The following is a 24,774-nucleotide window of genomic DNA, read 5'->3' on the forward strand; positions in this document are numbered from 1 at the left end:
TATGAAGTGAATAACAACTTATGATTATTTATGATAAACCTCCGGATTTAATACATAATAAATAAAGTTATATATGTGAAACATTTATACTGCTTAACTAATTTATTAGACCACCACCCAGTGTAAGGATCTGCCACAGCTGTTCTAAATCAGCAATATTTTTAATTACCAAAAATCACTTTTACATTTTTATTTCATTTGTTTATTAAGATGCCAAATTACACTTACTTGCATGTCACTAACAGAAAAAAAATAGTTTTAATAGTTAAAACTCATGATTGATCTGACTTCTTTGAGAGTCCAGGCTCAAATTTGAGTATAAAAATGAGAATTCAGTAATTTTTAGTTTATGTAATTTTGTTATTTTAAAATGTAATTTTAAGTTTAGTCTTTTAGTTAAAGATGTTTTGACTCATTTTTAAAACATTTGTATTTTCTTGTTCTTAAGAAAGGTGTTCTAATACATTTATTTTAAGCACTTGAAGGAAACCAGAGTAAAACCTATTATTTCCATTGCCTTGCAAGGTGGAACTGTTTATATACATTTCAGATACTAAATGCAGAGACACTAAACCTGTGGTCATCAAATGAGGAGAATTAACTTTTTAAAAAATGTGATTAATTTGAAAGAAATAATAATCTTGGTGCATAAAACTGAGCATAATGTTAGTTCAAGCAGGCCACAGAATCAAGCTCACCTGGAAGTCCCTGCGTCCTGTTGGGAAACCTCTTATATTTATGCTGCTGCTTCTGCAAGCTGCTTTGCAACCCACCCTCCACGCCAGCTCTTCTGTTTCATGCTATTTCTGACCCAATCAATGTCTGTTGTCATTTTCTACTGTTCAGTAATGGTGCGTTGCTGTCTTTAAGTATTCCACACAGGGCATCGAGGTCCCACAACAGGGCCATACTGCCAAATAGCAATGATTAAAATTGTAATAACAATCCTGTTTCACATGCAGGTGTCCTAAGAGAAATATGATGATGCCTGTCTTACTCTTTACTATCTTTATTAGTGAAGCAGGAAAGCCTTGAGTCCTTTTTTCCCTTTGTTTACAATCAGTCAAGTTAAGTGCTTAAAAGGAAGGCCTGACATTAAAACTCTGGAAGACACTGATGTAGAGAAAATGGCATGTGGTCTAATAGCTGACAAATATCTCCTTGTGTTATATTCTGTGGCACCATATCATCCAACCCTAATGGAGGTGAATGGGACTCCAGATCTTTCAAAATTCTACAGCACCTTCTTTTTAAACAAAAAGCGTGCTTTAGAAACTGTCAGCAATTTATGTAACAGACATAAATACATTCACAAAAACACAGTAATGAATCATTAGGACTCAGGAGCACATCTGCTTCCTTTAGGCGATCCTAAAAGATTTCTTGTCATCACTTTCAATCCTTAACCACCCTCAGATAAAAGGTTGCTCTCCGTGGAGAAAGTGCAGCCTCATTAATGCTGTTGTCTCATGCGTTCATCCCCATTACTTGGTGATGACCTCGGGCAATTGTCTCTGCCTTCAAAGCAGCAAGACCTTAGTTTTTCAGTTAGAGATGGACAGGTTTTCAGAATTCTGGATTCCTTTTATTTTTAATTGGTGAGTTTTATCTGACAGCAGGGGAAAAGACTCATCTTGAAGTTTGTGCTGAAACTGTTTCTTTGCGGTTAAATTTAGCCATAAAGCAGTCTCTTCATAATGCTGCTCGAAGGCTTTGATCTTTCTGTAAGATGTTCTAGTCTAATTTTTTACTCTTAAACAACAAAAAAAAATAAAAAATTCACCAATCCACTTTCCTCTGTCAAGCAGCCACATTACATTGTAAGTAAAAATGTTGACCAGTTGATTAAAGGTGTTTGATTACAGACAGAATATTCTCATTATGTAGTGGATGGAAGATAAACAGCAAAGAGAAGACAGTGAAATAAAAGACAACACATATAAACTGCTGCAAGCGCTGATCAAAGTTAAGGAAGATTTACAATGGGATTATTTTCCTACCTAAAGATCAGCAGAAATGAGGGCAAGAAGACAGATGTCTTTATATCTGTGAGAGTTGTTGTTGTAAGTGTATTCAAACTTTATAGTCCGTGTGTAGATACCTTTGGCCAGAAGCTTACTATCATCAATCACCAACACTCTTCACTGTGTTCAATACCCAGTACCAATTAAAATTGATGCTCGGGGTTCTTGGCTCCTTTTTAACAGCTTGGCACGAGTTCATCCTGATTTCACTTCAGCATCAACTTGACCTTGTGTGGAGGCTTCATGCTTAATTAAAGTTTACCTCTTGCCTGTTTACAGCTAAACTGTACAAGGCTGCAACTACTGTATAAACATAATCTACACAAACATAGTTCTATATAGTCCATAATTAAACTCGCTACCATAACAAACCTTGAAAGAACTTCAATTAAAGCTACTTTCAGCTGCTCCTATATGCACAAGAGGTCACCACAGTGGGTAGATCCACATGTTTGATTTGTCATATAACATGCATGTTAATCACTTCTACATTATAAAGTAGGTGTTTCTGGGAGCTAGATATTTATTTTCCTAAATGGGTAGCATTCCTTGTTTACTTTGGTTGTGTTGATGGCTGGTTGTATTTCAGTGGTTTCTCTGTATTTAAACAAGCTATTTAAGGTATGTAAACAATAATTATCCCAAATTAAAACAATAATTTACTACCAATAATTGCTCATTCTCACTCTTTCATAGGTGGTTGAATTAACACAAATCTGGCTTGGTACACATACACACACACATTTATACACTCACACACGTATACCCTTAATTCACTATTCTGTTGTATAGTCCTGCCTTGTTTATTTAGTTTACTTTGACTGCTTTTTGGTTGGATAGATGCTTATTTGCTTTTCTTTTTGAATCACATGACTTCTGTATTTGCTGTTGATTTCTTTTCCAAACCTTAGTGATGTTTGATCCTTAGTGATGCTGCGAGTGCTTGCACAGTTTGTAGACTACAGGAACAGTAGGGGGAGCTATCACCTAATATGAAAACTTCATTGTGTAAATTGATGTAGATTTTTAATTCAGAGGATTGGAGCTATAACGTTTTGGCCCACAGCACGCATCAGACTGTCAGTTTCCAGGTGTGTGATCTATATACTGCACCATGATAATGAATACCATCTGTTTCAATTCTAATTAGTTGAACGTCTCTTCAGGACCTGACAGTTTGAGGCATACTGGCTGTCAGTTTTCTACATGTGAGCTTTAAATCTCCTTTAGTTTAACTGGCTTTTTATTTTCTTTCCTTTTTTTCTTTTTGTTTTATGACATCTCAGAGGGAGCGTGTTTCCTCTTTCTCTTTAATCACAAAATTGGCTCAGATTGCTTTAAAATATAATCAGTTAATAAATACACATTACATCAAAATTTTTAATACATGATATTTTTTCCCAACTTTGTAATACTGCAAAAAGCCCTTCAGTATTTATACTGATTTATGTTATATATTTAGGATTTACTGTCAAATCAATTCAAGCCTTGAATAATGTGATAGTGCAGTCAGGGACATCATAAAAAAAGATTTTGCTGTCTTCAAAGTCAGAAGAGGTCTTTTCAGGTCTTTGCCTGTTGTTATTCTTTGTTTGACAAACTGCCCTTGGCACAGACAATGAAGTGCATATCTTTGAAGGGGAAGTGACTGACTAAATGAGTAAATAAGTAAATCAATAGCATTCCTTATCATGGAAAAAAAAGGCTGTATAATTGATTTTTTTTCCCCAGATTTTTAAAGATGGAAAGAATCTCTACTACCCCCTCACAAACCACCTGCCGAGACAGAGTAATGGGGAAAATCCACTGGAAGCCATAATCATGCTTTTTCATGAATTGAACTAATTAGGCAATTAGCTGAAACTCATTAGACTCTGTTTCTGTACCACGAAGCTAAATTATTTCAGCTGTGAAAGTGTTACATGAGTACAGAGCCCTCACTGAATTGTGAAATCCACATTATCTTAAACGTCCAGAAGGATTTAAGCCTTCTATGAAACCTTTGTGCTATCATCTCTAGATCTCTTAAGAGAGAAGCTCTGCTGGTCTGTTGTAGCTCACAATGGAGATTAAAAAGAAAGCTTTCATGTTGACATTTCATAATCTAATTTGATGCTCTTTTTATCCCCCTCGACTCCACTGATTTCTAGAAATGTTTTCTGTTTAATTTCACTGGCAAACACTTCATAGCTCTTATAGTTCAAATGCCGGAGGCTCAGTAAACTCTCACGCTTCGGGAAATTTCAATACAGCAGAGCAGAGATAAGAGTGGTTACAGCTCATGAAACTACTCAAGTGCAATATCTTTGTATATGCTAGAAGGGATTAGTTTATTGGATGCTTGCTTTGACTACACTGATAATAAAGAGACTCTTAGTGTTGGAGTAACAGAACTGCTGCTCATGTTATATTCCAGCTTTAGAACTTTTCTTCTCATCAAAACTATGGTAAATATATACCTGCAACCCTGCAAATTTGTTCAAAACATATATATGAATGTATGGGGTGCATTAGGTCTGTGCGTTATTCACCTTCTTGATAATTCTTTGAGTTTTCAAACCTCCTCAAGCTATATATCTTCATTTTTTTAAATCCAGTCCCACTTGGAGCTGTGTGTTATTTAAATTGTTATGTTACCTGCAACAAATACAGTAAGCTACTGGTTATATTAATGTAACAAATCTTTTAAAAAGTTGGTGTTTTTAGGGCTTTGCACACATTTTAACAATTAATCAATCAAAATAATACAACCACACATTAATGTGCATAAGAGAGATGAACTGTCTATGGCCACATCTATAACTTTTAAAAACACGGACTGCATATAAATGATGGAAGCAGCTTCTAATAGCTTGCAAAGATGCATAGAAAGATCCATGCATTAAGTAATTCTTTTCAGGTACTTTTATTGCCTCAGTAGTTTCAAGTTTTATCAAACAAAGTATGAAGAAAAAAATGACTAGCGTAAGCAAAGCTGTTAGATGTGCTTTATTAATGATGATGAATGAAACTGTGCATTGAAGTTGCATTAAAGTCATGTAGTCGTGGCAATTCACGTTCTTTTGTTGATGAAATTCGTGTTGATCCTTATTTCTGATTTGCTGTAAAGTGACTGCCCCCTGCTGGAATTTCTCTCATGTGTTCCTAATTTGTGGGACAGTGCCAGATCTAATTGCACTACTTGAGTATTATGTTTACATGGAATTTCATATCAGTGTGCAGCTGTGATATACCAGCAATATATAGGAGAGTAGTGAGTGATAAAACCAATGCAGCATCTTCCTCTTGCATTATTTGCTGCACACGCAGGCGGCATCATGTTGTCAGCTAGTACCCATGTTGCGCTAGCTGACACTAACAAGAGAGACGCAGCTTGACCTCTTCATGAAGTGTGGCAAAGGAAATCTGGAGCTGATACCGGAAGGCTGGATGTGAAATGACCTGAATCCGACATAAAACTGTCAATCTAAGACAAGGCCAAACAAAGTCTCCCTTGTTTTTTTTGTTGTGCGCAGTGCCAAGTCAGCTTGAAACTCACAGTTCTGCAGTGCATCCAAAACACAAAAACACACCAACTTCAGCAGATGGATGGCACCGCTGAGTGCTGATACTGCATCAGTGATGCTTGTGACAGATGCTCCAATTATTTTTGTGCGTGAAGAAAAACTGACAGATCCTGAAACTATCAGAATGTATTTAATGGAACACGGATCAGCATTTCTATAAATATTGTGTTGTTAGAATATTGTTTAAGGTGTGCTTTGCTGCTGTGATGACCCCCTAATATGTTCCTGCTGTGGAACACAAAGACACAAAGAGACATTTCAGAGGCAAGTAAAGCTACTGTTATACAGTACTATTGAAACATTTGGAAAACTGATCAACTACAGATTACATATCTTTTAGAGCTTCCAAACAGCACATGCATCCTTTATCCTGCAGAAGGACAGATGAGGTCAATGCTTTATATCTGAGATCGGTTGCACTTCAGTGGTTTCTCTGTATTTAAACAAGCTATTTAAGGAATTTAAACAACAATTATCCTAAATTAAACAATAATTTACCAACTATAATTGCACATTCTCACTCTTTCTTAAGTGGTTCAAACTGAGCGTTTACGTCAAACAAGTTTTCAGTCATTTCCTCTGAGAAACACTTATTTTTGGTTTAGTCAAGAGGGCTGCCTGGATACAGAGGACAGGAAGCAGGAAACTAACAGCACCTCCTTTAGTGTTTTTAAAAGAGTTCAAGGCTTGTGCAAATAAATCTTCTACCTCTTTATATGTGCTACAGTTACACTGTAGGCTGACTAGTCACAAGCAAGTACTTAATTGATTTTCTCCCGGTAAAAATAATTAAAAAAAAACCCATTCATCTGGAGTGATGTTGCACTTGCTGTCATTCGGGTCATTGTATTGTTTTTATACTTAAGGCAAGGAACCTTATAAAAGTGACTTTATTATGCAAATACCTTTTGAGGCAACATGAATATTGACCATAGGTGTGAACATGAGTGTGAGTGGGTGTCTCTCTGTGTGGACTGTGACTGAGTGGGTTCCCTCTGGGTAATCTGGATTGCTCCTACAGTCCAAAGGTATGCAGTTCGTGGGCTTAGGTTAACTGGTATTACTAAAATGCCCACAGATGTGAATGTGAATGCGAATCATTGTCTGCGTTAGCCCTGCAGCAGACTGGCAGCCTTTCCTATACCCTGCTTCAACCCTGTGGCAGCTGGGGTAGAAGCAGAAGAGAATGGATTGATGGATGGATGCTCCTGAATGAGTGATTATATGGGGTGCAATTGTAGTGTTGAAGAGCTATTGTCAGTGCAAGTTATTATAACATATGGGTGGTTGTGTGGGGGGAAAAGCTGTTCCTTAGTCTGTTTGCATGAGTATTGTATTAATCTGTATCATCAGCCTGATGGCAAAAGTTGAAACAGAGGGTAACAGGGGTGTGACGTGTCTGAAATGATGCCGCTGGTCTTCTTCCTCAGAAGATTGGTGTAGACATCTTCCAGTTGTGGGAGCTCCTTTAGTATGCAGTCTTCACCACACGGTGTAGGTCCTTCTGCTCGGCTGCTTCAGCAGCTTTAGTACCGCGTCATGATCATGTTCGTGAGGATGGTTCTGTAGAAATTCAGCACCAGTCCCTGGGGGAGATGTGCTTGAAATACTACACTTGAACAGAAAGAGTCTTGAATGACTGTAGTGAATGATATGGTTTTTATCACCCTTGTAGGCACTTGATCAAAAAGGAATAAATATTGCTTGTCCGTCAAAGGTCTGAAGGTCCATGTCAGGTGGTTGGACATGGTAACTCCAACAAATTTTAATCTCTGCATACTCTCTGCTGCTTAAGATACTGTTGGGATTTGGGTTGTATTTACTTCTTTATATGACTCTTAAGTCTTGTCATCTTCTATTTAAATAATCAAGAATATGTCTAATAATAGGGATTTTAAGCTTTTGTGAGTTTCAGCTAACGATCATCATTGTAGCCTTGCATAAGACTGGTGAAAATTGCCTGGATACTGTAACAGTGTTTGTTTATGGGCAGTAAAGCTGTTCTATCGGATAGCTAGCTGCAGGTGGACCATAAAAGACATAAAGGTAATGTATTTGTAAGGGCTTTAACAAAGAAAAATAGTCCATTGACTTTAGTGTTTTCTGCTTCATTCTCTGCTGGTCTGTTCTCATTGTATTAAAAATGGTTTCACAGATCTTCTGCTTGTTGCTTGTTTTTCAAAATTTCAGTCTATGGTAAGTTTAACATAGTTGATCTACTAGTTATTTCTAATCACGAAGCCCTGTTTCTCTTTGTCTCTTATTTTCCTATGCCTACTGCACTGCGATGATCGCCAACTTAAGAAGCGTACTAGCACCCCCTGTTGGTTCTTCTCTGTCAGCACACAGCTGCAGGGCAGACAGACTTTAAAAGATTTACTATCTATACCCTGCATCCGAACAGGATCTGCTCTGCATTTCAATGCGCTGCCGATGTATTGCTGTTGCATACTAAGAAGTGTAAAATAGCATTACTTTGTCATATCTCTGCTTGCTGTCAGTGAACTAAACTGCACTGAGATGTCTTGAATCAATGCAATTCAGTAGCATTGGCTGTGTTTCACTAGGCTCACTGCCTGCACTTTGTTTCATGCTGTGCCTCTGCAATTCCATCATGTATTGCATTTCTGTTTTAACATCTGAACAAACTGGATTAGTATTAAAACCAATAGACCTGAAAAATCTGATTAATTACGGCAAAGAAAGAGTGGAGGAGCTCACTATCGCAATAATGCAGGGTAAGGTGAGACGATATAAGCAGGAGAGGCAAGTGGATGTACAGTGAAAAGAGAGGAGAGTCTGAACATCTATTTATTCTCTATTCCCTCCCTGTTTTGTGGGTCTGTATGGGAGAGTGGAGAAATTTGAGCTTTCTATTAGAGAGAGAGAGGGTGGTGAGACAGCACAGGGGAGGGAGAGGGAGAGTGAGAAGGAGGTGAGCGAACATGCGATATGGTCAGATGAGAGGAGGAAAGGATAGAGAAAGAAAAGTGAAGAAGGAAGCTAGAAGACAGATAGTTCAACAGATAGATAGATCTATATATAGATTGACAGATAGAGGTGTGTCCTTTTATGTTTTCATTCATGCAGTTGTAGGAGAGGATAGGAGGAGCAGCGCTTTCCCTCTCTTTCCCTCTCTTTCACTCTCTTTCACACACATATGCACGTGCACTTACAAACACCAACACATACATTTTCTCTGCCGAGAGGGATGGACTCTCCTCCCCTGTGACTCCCGGGGACCAGAGAAGGCAGCGGACTTTGCAGCTCACACACGGACACATATTCCTTCTGTCTCTTTCATCTCGCACATCCGGAAGAACACATGTGTTTCAGAGTGGACTAACAAACAGAGGGATGCATCATGAAGGTGGGCTCTGTACTATAAAATTTGTTTAATCTAAGCAGGAGTGAGTGAGTGAGTGGATCTATCTATCTATCTATCTATCTATCTATCTATCTATCTATCTATCTATCTATCTATCTATCTATCTATCTATCTATCTATCTATCTATCTATCTATCTATCTATCTATCTATCTATCTGGTGCAACCTGTGTGCTGTATGAGAAAGTCATATGTCTCTTTGTTACTGTGAAGTGTTCTGACTGTTCTTTGGCTTCAAGTGTTGGGGGGGGGGGGGTTTTTTTTCTGTGTTTTTTGTTTTTTTTACTCAGAGTGTGAAGATCAAGTCTTGAATATAGTGTGTAGCCCTCAAGGATAGTGGTGCTGTGGGATATTGTACTTTGCCTTTACTTTATACTCTTCTCTGATCTTTGTTTATAGGAAGTAGGTCAAAAAATATCTTGAAATATTGCATGTAATGTGAAGTCATCCATGCTTTGGCACTGTGCATACTCATTCACACTTAGACCTAGATACAAGGTGCTGTATTGACTTGGTCTTGTGACTATTTTATTCATTGCTGTTTTTGGCAATCAGTGGAAAATGGGTTTATAAGTGCCCTTCATTACTTTATCCATAAACTCAATGTTTTTTTCTGCATTTCTCTTTATACGAATCTTATTATATTTTGAGGCAAGTCTGTGTACATTCCCAGTCATCCATGTCACGGTAGTCTTTGGGTTCAGAAATATAAAGAAGTCCTGTTGCCTTCTTTTCAAACACTTGAGATTTTGAGGTAACAAGGTGGGCTTTAGTAGGTGCATTCATACTGAGTGAATGGTGACGATGCAGTAAAAACAATAAAATGTGGGGGAAAAAAAGGTTTAATCCTGTATATTAGGACGTTTTCACATTTTTTCTCTTATGCCTAATCAGAATCACAGAAAGTAATTGATGTCTTTTTTTGGGGATAAGATTAGCCCTCATTTAGCTACAGTTACAAAGCTACAGGACTACATTCACAATTGTATTGCTTGGCACATATACTAATAATAAAAACACACACAACAACATTACTCAATGCCGATGAATGTTTTTTGATCTGCATATTAATTTTGCATGAATTATGACTCATTATGACTCATGACATCTATGTATTAGAAAATATTGCTAATGGAATGTTTATGAATTCAGATTATAATACTGGCTACAAATGTAGCGATTTACAATTATTTTTTATGGGAAGTCAATATTGCGGGACATACTTAATTTATTATTAACAGGCTTACGGTAAATGCTGGCAGACAGTTGTTGTTCTGAATATTTCTTTTTTTAACATGGATTAACATAAAAATGCTTGTTAATGTTTGTTTTTTTAATTTTTTTTTTTTAGATTGTTAGCATTTAGTGTACAATAAAGTTATCTTCTATTATGTCTCAGACCTCAGTTATGGGTAGCCATTAAAGTAATCAATGACTCTCCAACAAAAGTCAGCAGGTAAAGCATCCAATAGAAACTCTGATACATAATAACACTGTTCCGTAAACATCAAGATATCCTGTTTACTGAATACACAAGTATGAATTACAAAGCAGATTTCATCACAGTGCAAATAAAATCAAAGAATGCTGGAGGAGGACAGCCAGACTAATCTTGTCCAGGCTTACCTCACCGTGAACTGCTGGCCAGCTCTCACTGGCCATGATTCACTGATTAGCGCACAGAGCATGACTCAGACCCATACAGATATCAGGCTGTCCTCTTTTTGTGGTTTACTGAAATTTTATATAGTGTGTGTGAACCTTTGACAACTATAAATTCTCCCAGGATCTTTATAGGAATGTTCTATACCAGCACTCTATGTCCCTGATCCTTCCTCTCAATCTCTGCTTCTCTTTGTCTCCTGGTACCATCAGTCTTTCAGCCTGGGTACACATAGCACAGGCTGACAAGTGGGCTGCTGGGCCAAATTGGACTGGCCAAGTCTGGCCTACTACACTCTGTATATCTATGGGGAATAGGAAGAAGAAGAAGAAGGGAGGTGGTGATGGCAAAGGAGGGAGTTCGTCAGTCAGGCGGGGGGGGAAAAGTATGTGAGGGCTGGAAATGAGAAGAGAAGAGAAGAGAAGAGAAGAGAAGAGAAGAGAAGAGAAGAGAAGAGAAGAGAAGAGAAGAGGAAAATATGATTACAGGAATAAATGCGCCATGAAAAGAAAAAAAAATTAATTCTGCTCACAGACAGCATCAATATGCTGGATACACAGACACACAATCACAAGGACTCAAACAAACAGACCCAGAAGCCATCAGATCATGGTGTACAAAGCACCGACAGACAGTAGAGCCCCAAAACACCTGAACTGGTATCCATGGCAACCGAACTACTAGCTTCTGAATATTAGCCAAAACAGAACAGCCAGTGATTTATCTGTGAGTGATATCTCTACAAAGACAGGTCAGTCTGGCCTGATCTCTTTTTGTGAAGAAGAATGTGTCCATTAAAGTTTAGAGGTTCGATTAGTCGCACTTCAGGATTAAAGCGGTCTGATTTACTGCATTTTGCCTGCGTGGAGTCTTCCCCTCTCTGGCAATACATGTTGCGATTGTCAGTGAGAAGCAGTCAGTGGTAGATCTAGCTAACAAGGTGCACCTTAATACTAAAAAGTCAGATTAATACTACATAAAGAAGGGTTTTTCTGGAAGAACTGTGTAAAAGAAAGTGGGGTAGGCTTCAGTCTAGAAATGCTGTATGCATTATTGGGATAACGAAACAACATAGTTATGCTATTTATGCATTTAGTACATCTATCTGTAATTTCTGTCATAGTCAATATATGACGAGCATCCTTATTTGGACTGTTGTAGCCTTGCTTCTCTGTCCTCATGCTGCAGTATCCTCGGTGTCAGTGAGTTCAGTTCAAAACCATGGTTACCTCAAGAAAGAAAAAGATAAGAAATTGAAAAATGATCTTTTCTTAGTTATTTTGTTCTAATTGTTAAAAAGATAGAATAAAGCAGTTCGTACTGTAAATGTTTCTTTGTTAGAAAATCAATCAATATTATATCATCTGGTCAAGCTCTCATAATGCTTCAAGCATTTTCTGTTACTGAATTAATGTCACATATTTAGCACTATGCACTCTCAGAGTGGTTATTCTGTTCCAGTTAATTGGGATAATGAACACGTTTAGTATTGTAGAGGAGTAAGTGTGGAGAACACGCGTGAATAGATTAATGAATCTCGTTCTAATATAATGTCTCTTCTGCAGATGTCACCTTAGGACAGCCCTGAGGTTGCTACCTGCATACTGAGTACGCTTAGTTGATTATATAATCGCAGATGGAAAAAAAAGAATAAAAAGCTGAGAAATAAAACTGCAGGAGATGCCTTTAGAGCTACAGTTTGCGGTGTCTTCACTGTTCATTCTTAAGCATTTTTTAAGTGTAATTTAGCGTCAGTTTCTTCAGTAGCCAGACCTGGATGACTTATTTTTATACTTGAATACTAGTGTGAATAGCGTGAAAGGGGATTTGATTTTCAGTCCGTTCGTAGAGATTTTTCTCTTTTTTTTTCCTGTGGTCAGTTTTGTCTAAAGTATGCCATTTTTGTGTTGACATTGTTCATATTTGACAAAAAATCTTTTTGTGGGTGGGTTTATTTTTTTCCTTTTAGACTAAACTGTGCTTTTAGTAATTTTAAATATCCATCCATCTTCTTTTGCTTATTTGGGTCCGGGTCGTGGGGGCAGCAGCCTAAGCAGAGAAACCCAGACCTAATTCTCCCCAGCCACCTCCTCCAGCTTGTCCGGGGGAACACCAAGGTGTTCCTAGGCCAGCCGAGAGATATAATCTCTCGAGCGTGTCCTGGGTCTGCCCCAGGGCCTCCCCCCGTGGGACATGCCCGGGACACCTCACCCAGGGGGCGCCCAGGAGGCATCCTTGTCAGATGGCCAAACCACCTCAACTGGCTCCTTTCGATGTGGAGGAGCAGCGACTCTACTCTAAGCCCCTCCCGGATGGCCGAAATTCTCACCCTATCTCTAAGGGAAAGGCCAGCCCATTTCTGCTTCTCTATCCACGATCTTGTTCTGATTTTAAATATCATATTTCTTTTTTCTGCATAAGATCTAATTTATTTCAAATCAAATCAGATTTGATTTGATTATTTATTTGTTTTTGTTTTTGTTATGTTTTTTGGGAGGGTTGCATTATTCAAACAATTTTTTAGCCTTTGCCATTTCAAAGGTTTTTTTTTAAATCTGTTTTAAAAGCTACATTTTCAAATGTCATATTGATATATTCAGTAACCTTGTTTGCACCATCTCTGGTACAGATAGATGGATTTTAGTTGTATAGAGTTGAAAGCTGTCTGTGACTTATCTGTAAGAAGATTTTAATCCTCTGTTTTGTGTCAATCATTTGAAAGACTGAGTTGAGTTGAAAGACTTTTATTTAGTTGTGTATGAAAAGGTGGATTGCTATCTAACAGTAATGCACTGATATAAAGCATGATCTACACTAGACCACATTATTGAGGAGATGGCCTGTGTAGCTCTACCTACTGAATCCCCTTTAAAACTACAGCTGGCTCTGCACAAGTTTACAGTGTTGCACCCACTTTAATTTATTTCAGATTCAAGGTTGTTCTGAAGGGTTGGTGGTATGTGTGGTAATCAGAGGAGAATGACCAAATTCATGGTCTTGGCCTTGTGGGTTGACAACATCAGGTCCCCTCACTTCTGCCCTCCACTGATTCCGATTGACACATCATTCATCACTAACACTGCACTAACAAGGGTTTAACAAGGCAAATCATATAACACCTCTTAGAACATTACAAGATCTTGTCAGAGAGAAAGAGAAAATGAGATTTAACAAACCATTAATAATGAATGAACCTGGAGGAGAGGAGAGGATGCTGACTCTTTGTTTCATATATTTACATTTCTGCGCCCAGCTGTTTTTATAAATTGGTACATTGTTACAGTATTAATTCGTTACATAGCTTAGAGGCAAGTGTAATCCAGATTAATTTTCACTAAAGTAATAATACAACAGCATTTTGTGTGTTTATTCACTGCTCCTACATGCAGTCACTACCGGCACTTTGTCCTTGATTTGTCTAAAACAGTCCCGTTGTGGAAGCTCATCTATTTCACAGGTGACACAGTCAGTCTGCATTAGTTCTCATTAAGTTCCTGTCACTACTTCACTTCAGTCAACTAAGGGTGACACAGCCTGCAGAGGGACGATCAATATGTTACAGAAGATGTATTCTTTTCGTGCATCTAGCTAAGCATCTGGAGTTTTTTAAGTCTTTAATGGGTCTAACTTGCTTTTTTCCTCAAATGATAAAAAGAGAAAAATGAATGTGGCATTAGCATGATGAAGTTAAAGTTACAGTCAAGTGAGTGTTTGAGGAAGTCTCTTTTCAGTGCCGTTATTCTGCTTTCTGTGCATTCTGTGCTGCTATTTTTTGTTGCTCTTAGCCTCTTTTAGCTGCTATTAGCTGATGCTAGCCACTGTTAGCCTCTGTTAGCTACTGCTAGCCTTTGTTTTCTGCCATTGCCTCTGTTAGTTGCTATGAACCTGTCTGTAAGCTACTATTAAAACTTATATTAGCCCCTCTTAGCTACTGCTACCCAGAGCTAGTGAAACTTTAGTTGAAGTTGATATAACACTGTTGGATTGATGCATAGTGAATATGCATATGATTTTAGAATGAAATTCAAAATTGATTGATTGATTGATTGATTGATTGGTTGAGTGATTGGTTGGTTGATTGATTGATTGATTGCTTGATTGAATCTTTATTTTGAACATGTTGACATGTTGCAAAACAAAAGGAAAATGAACCAAAACTACAAATAACTTTCATGTTCAAAAAGGAGCAGGAAGAAGCATAAGCATATAAATGCCAGATTCAAGACCCCTAACCCCTAACCTAAACTGTTTATATGAGGGAAAGTATTATTTTTAGGACACTTGAACCTGACATTAGTAGTGGCATAATGTTAGCTTAAAACCACATGTTGTTGTTTAGCCAGCTGTTTGTCAGCTGTTCAGAGATTGGAGGTCTTCATGTCTACTCTGCTTGCAATAAGTAACTGCGATAATATCGGGAATAAATAAGCATGTCAATGCACAATTTCATGTGTTAGAGCCCTGACTTCAGTTCAGGAGATGAGGCTTGAGGTGAAGAGGAAAAGGATGACTGTTTATCAAGATGCTGGTTGTTTTGGTCTCTTTGCGTTGCTTATTCGCTTCTTTGTTAAAAGGGACCCCTTGTCAGATGATACTACACAGGTATGAGCCTTCATATCTTGGGTCAGAAAGTTTAGAAACAGATGAAAATTTGCTTGCACAGCAGGCAAATGCCTAAGAGTTCCCTTCTCCTCAACCTTTGGCATACAAAGTATGCGGCCAGTCTCTAGCCACACACATAAAATGCAATTAGACAAAAAGCACCATGTTCGAGGTGGCGGGGAAACATGGGAGCTTCCACAAACTGGTGCCCTAAGTTAATGAATTCATTAAAAAATAATTCATTAGTTTGCCGAAATATTTAAATACACACTATTCAATGTATATTCATAAGTAAAATATTCTTTATATTATATTCTAATCTCAAAAAATTACTAATCACACCTTTCAGTGTCCCTAAGTATTATTGCTGGGTTCAAATGTACTAACTAGCAGGGGCTTTTCTGTGTATAATTTCCATTTTTCTCCATGTACTGGAGTTTTCTCAAAATAATCCTCCCACAGTCCAAAGACAGGCATGCAGGGTTAAATGGTTATTCTAAATTGGCTGAAGCTGTGAGTGTAGCTGTCAGTCTCTCTCCTGGAAGACCCTATTATTCAAATATTGCAGCATAAATCAACATTTTCCAGTCTTGTGTTGTTCAATAAGTGTAGAATGAAGTGTACGAAATAAAGTAGTCATTGAACGTATAGTATCCATATATAGACAGAAATATACAGGTAGGAAAAAAGTGACTTACCACCACCTCCAGTCAACTAGTGTTCATCATTTAGCACCATCTAGCTCTAGTTTCAATCATCTTGCTCACCTGATGTAAAAAAGAAAATGATCAGAATCATAACCATTACCTTCATGTGCAAGAGATAGAGCGGTTTAACTCAACATGATCAAGTGGCCAGATGTGAATAGGCCACAGCAGGAGTGCAGATGATGTACAGTAGGTACGGTTTATTGTGACAGTGTTATTAACAGTGAAAAAAAAAGTGTAGACTCAGTGATTTTAAAGTTAGCTCCCTGTCCTGGAGTTAAATCTGCCACTAAACTTCTTGGTGTGTTGGCTTATTACTGTGAGCATCAGCATCCCTGAGGCTTGCAAGAGGGATCGAAGGCCGGAGGCGGAGAAGGCTGGGAGACTGTCAAGGCCATACGTATAATAAAATTGCTGTCACAAACTTTGCTCCAAGTAAAATACTGGCAGGCAAAAGAATTAGTGTCAAACACCACAGAGTCATCTACATCATAAGATAGACAGGCAACAATGGCAATTTTATCCATGTTTCTCACTGGGGTACCCAAACATATTTAAGAAGCCAAAAAGTTAACAAACTAATAAGTTTGTGTAAGGACAAGGACTATAAGATCTAATGATGGTTTAGCCAATCCTGTGTGATAAGAAGTGTGATACTATACAAGAAGGCGGGTGATCACACAAGTTATCAGAATTCATTCTCTGGAAATCAGGAACAGTTGGAAAAAATTGTCCTTGTAATTTAATAATAGACTCATAAAAGAGATACATGTAGCCACAGTGGTTTCACGTGTTGATCTGTGTACTCTTCTCAACTTTAGCTTCATGGCCATCACCATCTTGTTTTTTTAAAGCAAGAAGTGACCATGACTGTGTCTGAAATTAATTGATAAACAGAGGACTACAACTGTTAATTAATCTTTTTGCTATTATTGCTATATTATTTGTAATATTATATCCCATATGATGGATGGCTACTACCAAAGTAAGGCAACAAAAGGAAAAACATAGCATCTTATCAAGATAGCATTTATGGGTCCATTTATTGATATGCAAAGCAGCTGAAAGTAGGTTCTTCTACATTTTTTATCCTAAAGATTTTTGTCACGATTAATTTATTTCAACAAAATTTGTCACCACGTAATTGTGAGATAATGCACCAAAAACCCTCACCTGAGTAGTGTCCAAATACCTTTTTTGTTTCGTTTTGGCAATAGGAATTAACTATGTTCTCCATGAGTGAATCATTTTGGGCATCAGACATATTTAGACATTAAGGTGGAGAATTATTTCTGCTAATGCTGGTGAGCTAGCTTAGTGCATCTATAAAGTGTATGGATGATTCTAAAACTAGATTACAGACTTCTTGGATATGTTAGCAGTATAATTAACCTCAAAGCAAGACATAATTACATTAAAAATGTTGCAACACAATTATGGTCGAGAGAACCTATTAATGACTTGAATTAGCATATATGGTGCCTAGCCACCTAGCCTAGCCACCTGTGTCATCAACCGCCTTACTGAAATACCTCTTCCCCTTTAAAAGTTGTTATGAAGAGATAAATTAGCTACAGAGTCAAAAACCTGATTATTTCTGCTGTTAAATTTGGTATTTTTCCTGTAGGACACCTTGTAGGAGACATTAAATCATTAAAGTTGATTTGGAGCCAGCTTTAACTAGAAATAAAAATTCTTTTTTTTGCTGAGATATTTCTTTATGGACTAAAAAATTACGCTAAATTGTGATTCCTGCAGACATCCTGTAAGTGTGGAGAGAAGGTTCAATACCAAGTCATCTGTAGAACTAAACAGCGATGATGACTTGATAAATAAAACATTTCTGTTATTAAAAGTAATTAAAGACTAATTAACTAAGGAGCCAAACATCTCTGTCCTTTAACACACCCACACAAACTCTTCACATCATATTTACTTAGCTTAATTTCCTGAAGATTTACACTGCCTCTACTTGTCAAACCCTGAGCTAAGCTATTTATATTAAATGCTATGGACAGTCACACTCACAGAACTGATGGTCTGACAGCATAGCACGGACACTCAGACATATAATCCACTCACACCAGAGACCAATAAACGCTCACACGTGTTGTTCCTGTTAAATGACACTTTGTCACAGAGCTGCTACTTATTCATTTATTATAATTACAAATACACTGACACAAGCACTCAGAGCCCAAATGCAAATAGTGCCACACTCTAAGGTTTTGTGCATTGAGAAAAGTTGTGGTCGTTACAAATCTCTGAAAAAGGTCACGGTGCACTGCAGAAATTGCACCCAAGCCCCTTTTGTGGGGCAGATCATCTCTCTGTTCCCAAGGTGATCACCTTACTCAAGCTAGGAAGAAAAAAAAAGTTGCAGCCCTGAATTGAGTTCAATCAACAGAGTTTAATGGCTAATTTGATCCACGTGTAATTTGTGGATAACTTTGCATGAAAAGTTTATGTTATCACAGAAAAAAAGGTTTGTCTTCAGCTTTAATAATCTTATCATTTCAAGTTCAAACATGATATTACTTTGCTCGTTGTTTGGCTGCTATCCCATTTCTAAAGCTCAAAGGTCCAGATGATTTTTTTTTTTGAAAGAGTGCACAGAGAGATGAGCCCTTATTGTGAATCAATTCATGAAACTCACTCTTTCAGTGCTCCCTCTTTGTTCCCTGCCATCGTTGTAATTTAGCCTACGCCTGTGACTTGTCAGGGGATCGTGCCCAAGCAGCTCTACTGGCAGAGCTTTAATGAAACACTTTGGTGCACAAAGCATGTGAGTGCTTCAGTGGATATGTGTGTGTATGGGCAGTCATAAACCATTCTCTGTGTCTGTATACACCAGCTGAGCCAGTGTAATTTAACATCCTGCTGATTCCACCACAGACACATGGAGTCACAAACACAAACACACGCACAAACAGTGAAGTGCGGTGGTATGACCAGTGGCAATAGGATACATTTGCTATTAAAGATATGCAGGGGATAGCACAGTCAGGAAATGCCGGTCGGATGGTCGGAAATGTGGAGAAAAATGCAGTGGTATGCAAAACATCTGCTTTTTAGTAAGATGAGAGCACCATCGTGGTAGCTTTAGTACTATAGTCAATAAAAACGTACAGTATATCGGTTGTATTGCTACAGCAGCAGCAGCTTATTGCAAGTGTGATTTTGTGGATTGCTTATGTTTAGAAGTTCTTGTGTGTGTCTGTGTGTGAGAAGGAGGCAATGAGGGCAGTGTCTTTCTTTCTGGACAGTAATTGTAATGCAAATGTAAGAGGAATAATAAGACATGTGGGTAATAAAATGGTGTTAAAAGTAGATAGAATATCAATTATTCAAAGGGGCTTTCTTATTAAACACTGTAAGAGAGTATGGTGGAGCAGCTATGCTGGAGAGTCTACTCTGCAGAAAGCTAATAGTACAACTTATAAATATGGTATAACACAATGCAGTTTGATTCACATTCAGGCGCTGAGTGGAAACTGCCTTGCATTGGGTTGGACTGAATCCATTGAACTGCACATTTGCAAAAATGACTTAGAAAGCAACGTTGTGGTTATTTATAAATTCGACAAACTATGAATTCGACAGTTACACCTTCAACAATTACCATATGTATAAATCATTAAATATCAAATATCAAGGCATCACCAGATTTACAGACAACACAAGAAGTCCAGATGAAAACAAGTCATACAGAAGATTCAGAACTGAGAATTATTGTCTGACTGCAGCTTCTTTTGGCTTTGCAGAGATTTATAATGTGTTTAAGTTCAGGTCAGAAAAGGTTCTAATGAAAGAAGACAGTGATTACTGGATTTAATGTTGCTTTGTGACTGCTGGGAGTCTAAAATGAACATCTGTTTACTAATGAGTTTGCCACAAATTGCCACATCACATTAGAAAGAATAGCCATTGTTTCGTTCACGACTTGTTTCTTCCTTAAATCACCCCTCCTCCCATCATGACCGCCACCCCCACCACACACACCCCCACCACACACACTTCAAAACAAAACCAGAGAAATTAAGAAATTAAGAAAATTCCTGATATCAACAATCAGACTAGAACAAGAAATATAATGAAACAAGGATGAAATTATGCTACTATGTATGTTTTTGGTTTACCAAATTTAGCACATTTCTTCCCATCTATTTGAAATACAAAGAGATGAACAAAAGTGCACGCTCTTTCAATATAATTAAGTTCTACAGTGAACAGTAAGAAGAAACAAAGATGATAAAGTCCCAGCACTTTCTGCTGAACCAGCAAAAGCATACAGTCCTTACAGTCTGTGCTAAACAACCAAGTGCTCCCAGCTGACTGGATAACAGCTGATTAAATGAACAGATAGAGCACTGAGTGGGTGGGTTAACAGTGGACTCAAGTCTCATCATGGTCAGCAGGGTTCTTATGTCATTTTAACAGGACTGTGAATGACTTATTGATTTTGATAACACAGGTGGGATGAGTGGACACGGGCACTTTGCAAGAAAAGGAGGCATGAAGGGAAAGTGTGAGTGAAAGTAGATTGAGTGCATGATTGTGGCAGATGCGAAATCTTTAAATGTGATAACCTCTTATTAGTCCAGGCAAAAACAAGTACTGCAAACAGACTATATGAATTGTAACAGTATATAACACTTTGCATCTTCAAGTCCTTCCTTGCCATGTTTCTTCTTCTCTGTGAATCAAAATGATTTCTCTGTCTTCTACAGCTTATACAAAGATGCACAAAGACAGAAGTTTAGAAGTGTACATCATCATTTGCAGGTCAGCTTCAAGGCCAATGCTGACTTTTGTTATCAGAGATTGAGAATGACCTCTGTCTGTTAAGAAAAGGTCAAGGAAGAGGTCCGCTGAAAGCTTTGCTCAGAGAGAGACAGACTGCGTTGCCTCACCTGCCTGACCTTTAAAAGATGATGCATATAGATGCATATTCAAGACATAGTTTGGTCTTAAACTTTTCTCTGCAGTGTAGGACTCTGAAGACCATGACGACTTTTGTAAATTTGGCACAAACAGATGAATGTAGATAAATGTAAGTTATAACTAGGCCAACAAAGAGTTTAAAACCTACCCACCACTCAGGACTGGTGAAGGGTTTACCATCCACCATTCCCAAGGCTTAGACAGATCCAACCAGTAGCAGAAGGTGCAGAAACCAGTCCGTTTTAGTGTTTTAAGGACAGAAAGCTGCATCAGTCACGGTTGCTGTTGTATTTCATCCCCTCACACAACATGTACTCTCAGGTTCAAACTGTCAGCATGGATACATTCTGCAATCTGTGTGCTCCAAATGAAACCATAAAAGATGTTTTTCTTCAAAAAAACCTTTTTTATACAAAGTGCACAGCATCTGAAGACGTGACACTGAGGATTAAACTGGATGATGGATCGGAACAACAAAATGTGCTAACCTTCAACCTTAACAAGGAATCAAGGACTAGATCCAGGAATGAAGGTTGAAATAGAGAGATAGAACAAGCAAATTGAGAAATAGCAGCACAGTTCCCAGCTGAGCGGGAATTGATGAGATTTTTTACCGAGTGTAGGTATGAAGGTTCAAGACTGTCAGAGTAAATCTGGGGAAGAATGGAGCTGCTGGGACTGTCTACCTCTAGCTCCTTTCATTCCCAGACTTTCTTTAGAAGTGATGGATGGCCTTGCTCCAGTGTTGCAAACTGAAACAGAAGCAATTCAATTTAGAGCGACTGATGAAAAGTTTTGTGTACTTATAAAGTCGTTTGTCATAGAAATTAAATCAGGGAACACAAAGTGACATGAAAAAATGGGATAAGACACTTCATTTGTCTCAGGAGCTTTGCAAGCATCTGCCTTTTTTATTGTCACCCCACAGAAATTGAATCAGTGTATACAGGCTACAGAATTTTTTTTGTTAGTTTTTTCTCTGTGTAATTTGTGCAATATGTTAAGAAAATTACACATTTAATATGTTATTGTAGTTTAAGGGATCTTTTGAAAGGTTCTGCTAAAAGAATCACACAGAAAACTAGTAATTTTCATCCATCAGAAAATAAACAAGTTGTTATCAATGCAAGCTGCTTTTTGAACCAATCCCATTCAGATAGTGATCCGAGACTGACCTGCGTGGCTTCAGGATAATTCTCTCTCCAATGTTACCACACCATGTCTCACCATCTGTATACCAGTTTCTAGAAGAAGTGCAAACATAGAACAGAGGAAGCTACTGTAACAGCAAAGGGCCAGAAAGATTGAGCTAACAGCGTTTCGTTGTATGTTTCCAATAGTTTTTCACTTAACTGTTCTTCAGTGAGTTGACAAAAACAAAACTTTCCATTTAGGTTTCTGGTAACACTTTGTAACACGACCGGTGAATAAGGCACAAATACCCTGTACTTTCTGGGGCACGGGTCATGTTATGGAGTGACTAAGATGCAATTACCCTGTACTTACGTGCAATTTGCAGGTAACAAGTCAGGTTTTTGCAAAAAACAATGAAACAAGTATATTGTAAGTACACTGTACTTTTTGGGGCGCGGGTTGTGTCATTGGAGTGACTAAGGTGAAAGTACAGGATACATAAGATGTAAGATGAGGAAATATTGTTTGTTTTCCGGTATTTACCATGAAATAATCCAGTTCTTAAAATTGCTTAATTTAATTTGATGTTATTATTTTATTGTTTCCCGTATGAAACTTGTTACACAAAATTACACGTAATTGCAGGGTACTTGTCCTACCCTACTTGTGCTACAATGTAAATGTTTCATTGTTTCGTGGGTCTTGCTTGTGACGCCATAATATGGTTCGCATTTCATAAAGTACAGGGTGCTTACAGTGTAACTGTTCCATCGTTCCTTGCAAAAACGTGATAAGCTGCCTGCAAAATGCACATAAGTACAGGGTGTTTGCGCATTATTCGTGGGTCGTGTTAAAAAGTGTTACCAAGTTTCCCTATGTTCCCTAATTCCCTGTGTTTTATATCAGATTTGACACTTGTTTGTACATTTTTATTGCTCTCAGAATAACATGTGATGAATGACATCGTGTTAACCACAACTCGCTAATGAGGAGCATCGTGTCTGCTCTGCTTTATGTGAGAGAAGTTATAAAGAAAGGAGAAACTGGTGTAACCAAAGATAACAGCAGGAAAAGTTGAAGCTGAAAAGAGATTATTATTTAACTACTAAATGTTAATTCAGTAATTCATGCATTTTGTTCAGCAGAATTTAAGTCAGATATTATCTGATGCATTAAAGCATGATTCCCAGTCTCTTCTACAGAGTGAGGAATAAAAATAAATGAAACTCTAATTACTACGGTCTATATTTATGTATTGTAGTTAAACAACCTCTAGCTGCTGTGTGAAGTGCATGTAAAGTGTGTCTGACGTTTTCAATTTTAGATTAAATGAAATACACTCAGTTAACCTAAAAAAATATAATACGTGAAGTGATTCCATTAAACCCCAAACATAAGCTTTTCCTAAAGAAGGTTTGGGTTAGCTAGTTTATGTGACAAAAAACACTGAACAAAAACAAAGTAAAAAGTAACTAAAAATGGTACATAAAAATGGTCATAGATGAACTAGATGAGACTCATACTACTGTCAAAATCCCTTTACTTGGACACTTTTAAAGCATAGACACTCCTATATGCGTACATGGGTATTTTTAGGCAGAAGGAACAAACTCCTGGCAAACAAATTTACCTTCCACTACCTGAAAACATTTGGCACATCATGAAAAATATGACAAAGGAGACCAAACTCCAGCAGCTGGTCTCCTCAGTTCCCATTTAAAGACTGTTGTTATATGGTGGTTTTTTTGTGCCTCTATTCTGAACGCATGTAAATAATAAGTACAAGTGTTGCATTTTGAGGAGAAAATTAATTTGAGCGAAGAAAATTCATTGCTGCGTGCAAGAAATGTATTTTAAACAGATTTCTGAACAGATTTCAAAAACAGTATTTGAACAGATACAAACTTTATAAGATTTATATATATCTTTTCCATATGGGTCCAGCTTTCAGTGCATGTAAAATGCATAATGAGTTCATTTATGTGGTTCATGGTAGCACTGAGCAGCAGCTGAGTGTACAACAGTGGTTTCATTACGACTTCTTATTCAGAACAAAGAGGAAATACATTACTGAAGTATAAATGCCCTCATAGATTTATAACTGTACTTTAATGGGTGTACTTTAATGCATTTGTTTCATTAAACTACTTTATGTTTCATTAAAATATTTTTTGTGCTTTAATGAAACAAATGCAACTGCAAACCAAATGGAAGAAAGGAACAACATGGCCATTTTTCTGCCAGAAATGGGCCAAATATGCCTCTATTGCTTAGCCTTTAAATACTGTTGCTACAAATCACAGCTATTCTTCACATTATAAATTCTTCAAGCAGTTCTTCATTCCGTTAGAGTAGAAAATTAGATTTGAGAATTGTGACCCTGTTGCTTTAGCTGAAGTATTAAGGTGAAATTTAACTGTTGCTCTGCCCACTTTGTATTCCAGATCATACTCTTGTCCTGTGTGTGTACCTGCCTTAAAGATGGATGATGTTCCTCTTCTATTGATTGGCCCCAATGATGGATTCAGGCTGAAAGTGAAAGAGACATAAGTTGGCATTAAGCCAGGCGCTCTTACTGTTATCACAACCAAAAACAAAAATGAATATGTGCACCTGTACGGAGGCAGAAAGACAGATAAAGGAAAATAATGGTGCAATGATATGTTTATTCTAGTATTTATTTACTAAAGATGTATTTAAAAGACACCATAGGCCATTGACCAAAACATGCATCTCCTGCCAAAAAC

General features: G+C 37.6%; 1 protein-coding gene across 1 annotated transcript in view; it reads left to right on the top strand.

The window, feature by feature from the left end:
• Positions 1 to 8,520: 8,520 nt before the first annotated feature.
• The window catches only part of LOC116325742 (inactive phospholipase D5-like), a 56,594-nt gene continuing 40,340 nt past the window's right edge, over positions 8,521 to 24,774 (top strand). The window contains exon 1 of the mRNA XM_039622152.1: positions 8,521 to 8,960. Within this exon, the coding sequence (XP_039478086.1) occupies positions 8,955 to 8,960 (6 nt within the window). The 5' untranslated portion in view covers positions 8,521 to 8,954. The remainder of the gene's footprint in view (positions 8,961 to 24,774) is intronic.

The sequence above is a fragment of the Oreochromis aureus genome, linkage group 13 (genome assembly GCF_013358895.1).
Source record: "Oreochromis aureus strain Israel breed Guangdong linkage group 13, ZZ_aureus, whole genome shotgun sequence".
Lineage (NCBI taxonomy): Eukaryota > Metazoa > Chordata > Actinopteri > Cichliformes > Cichlidae > Oreochromis > Oreochromis aureus.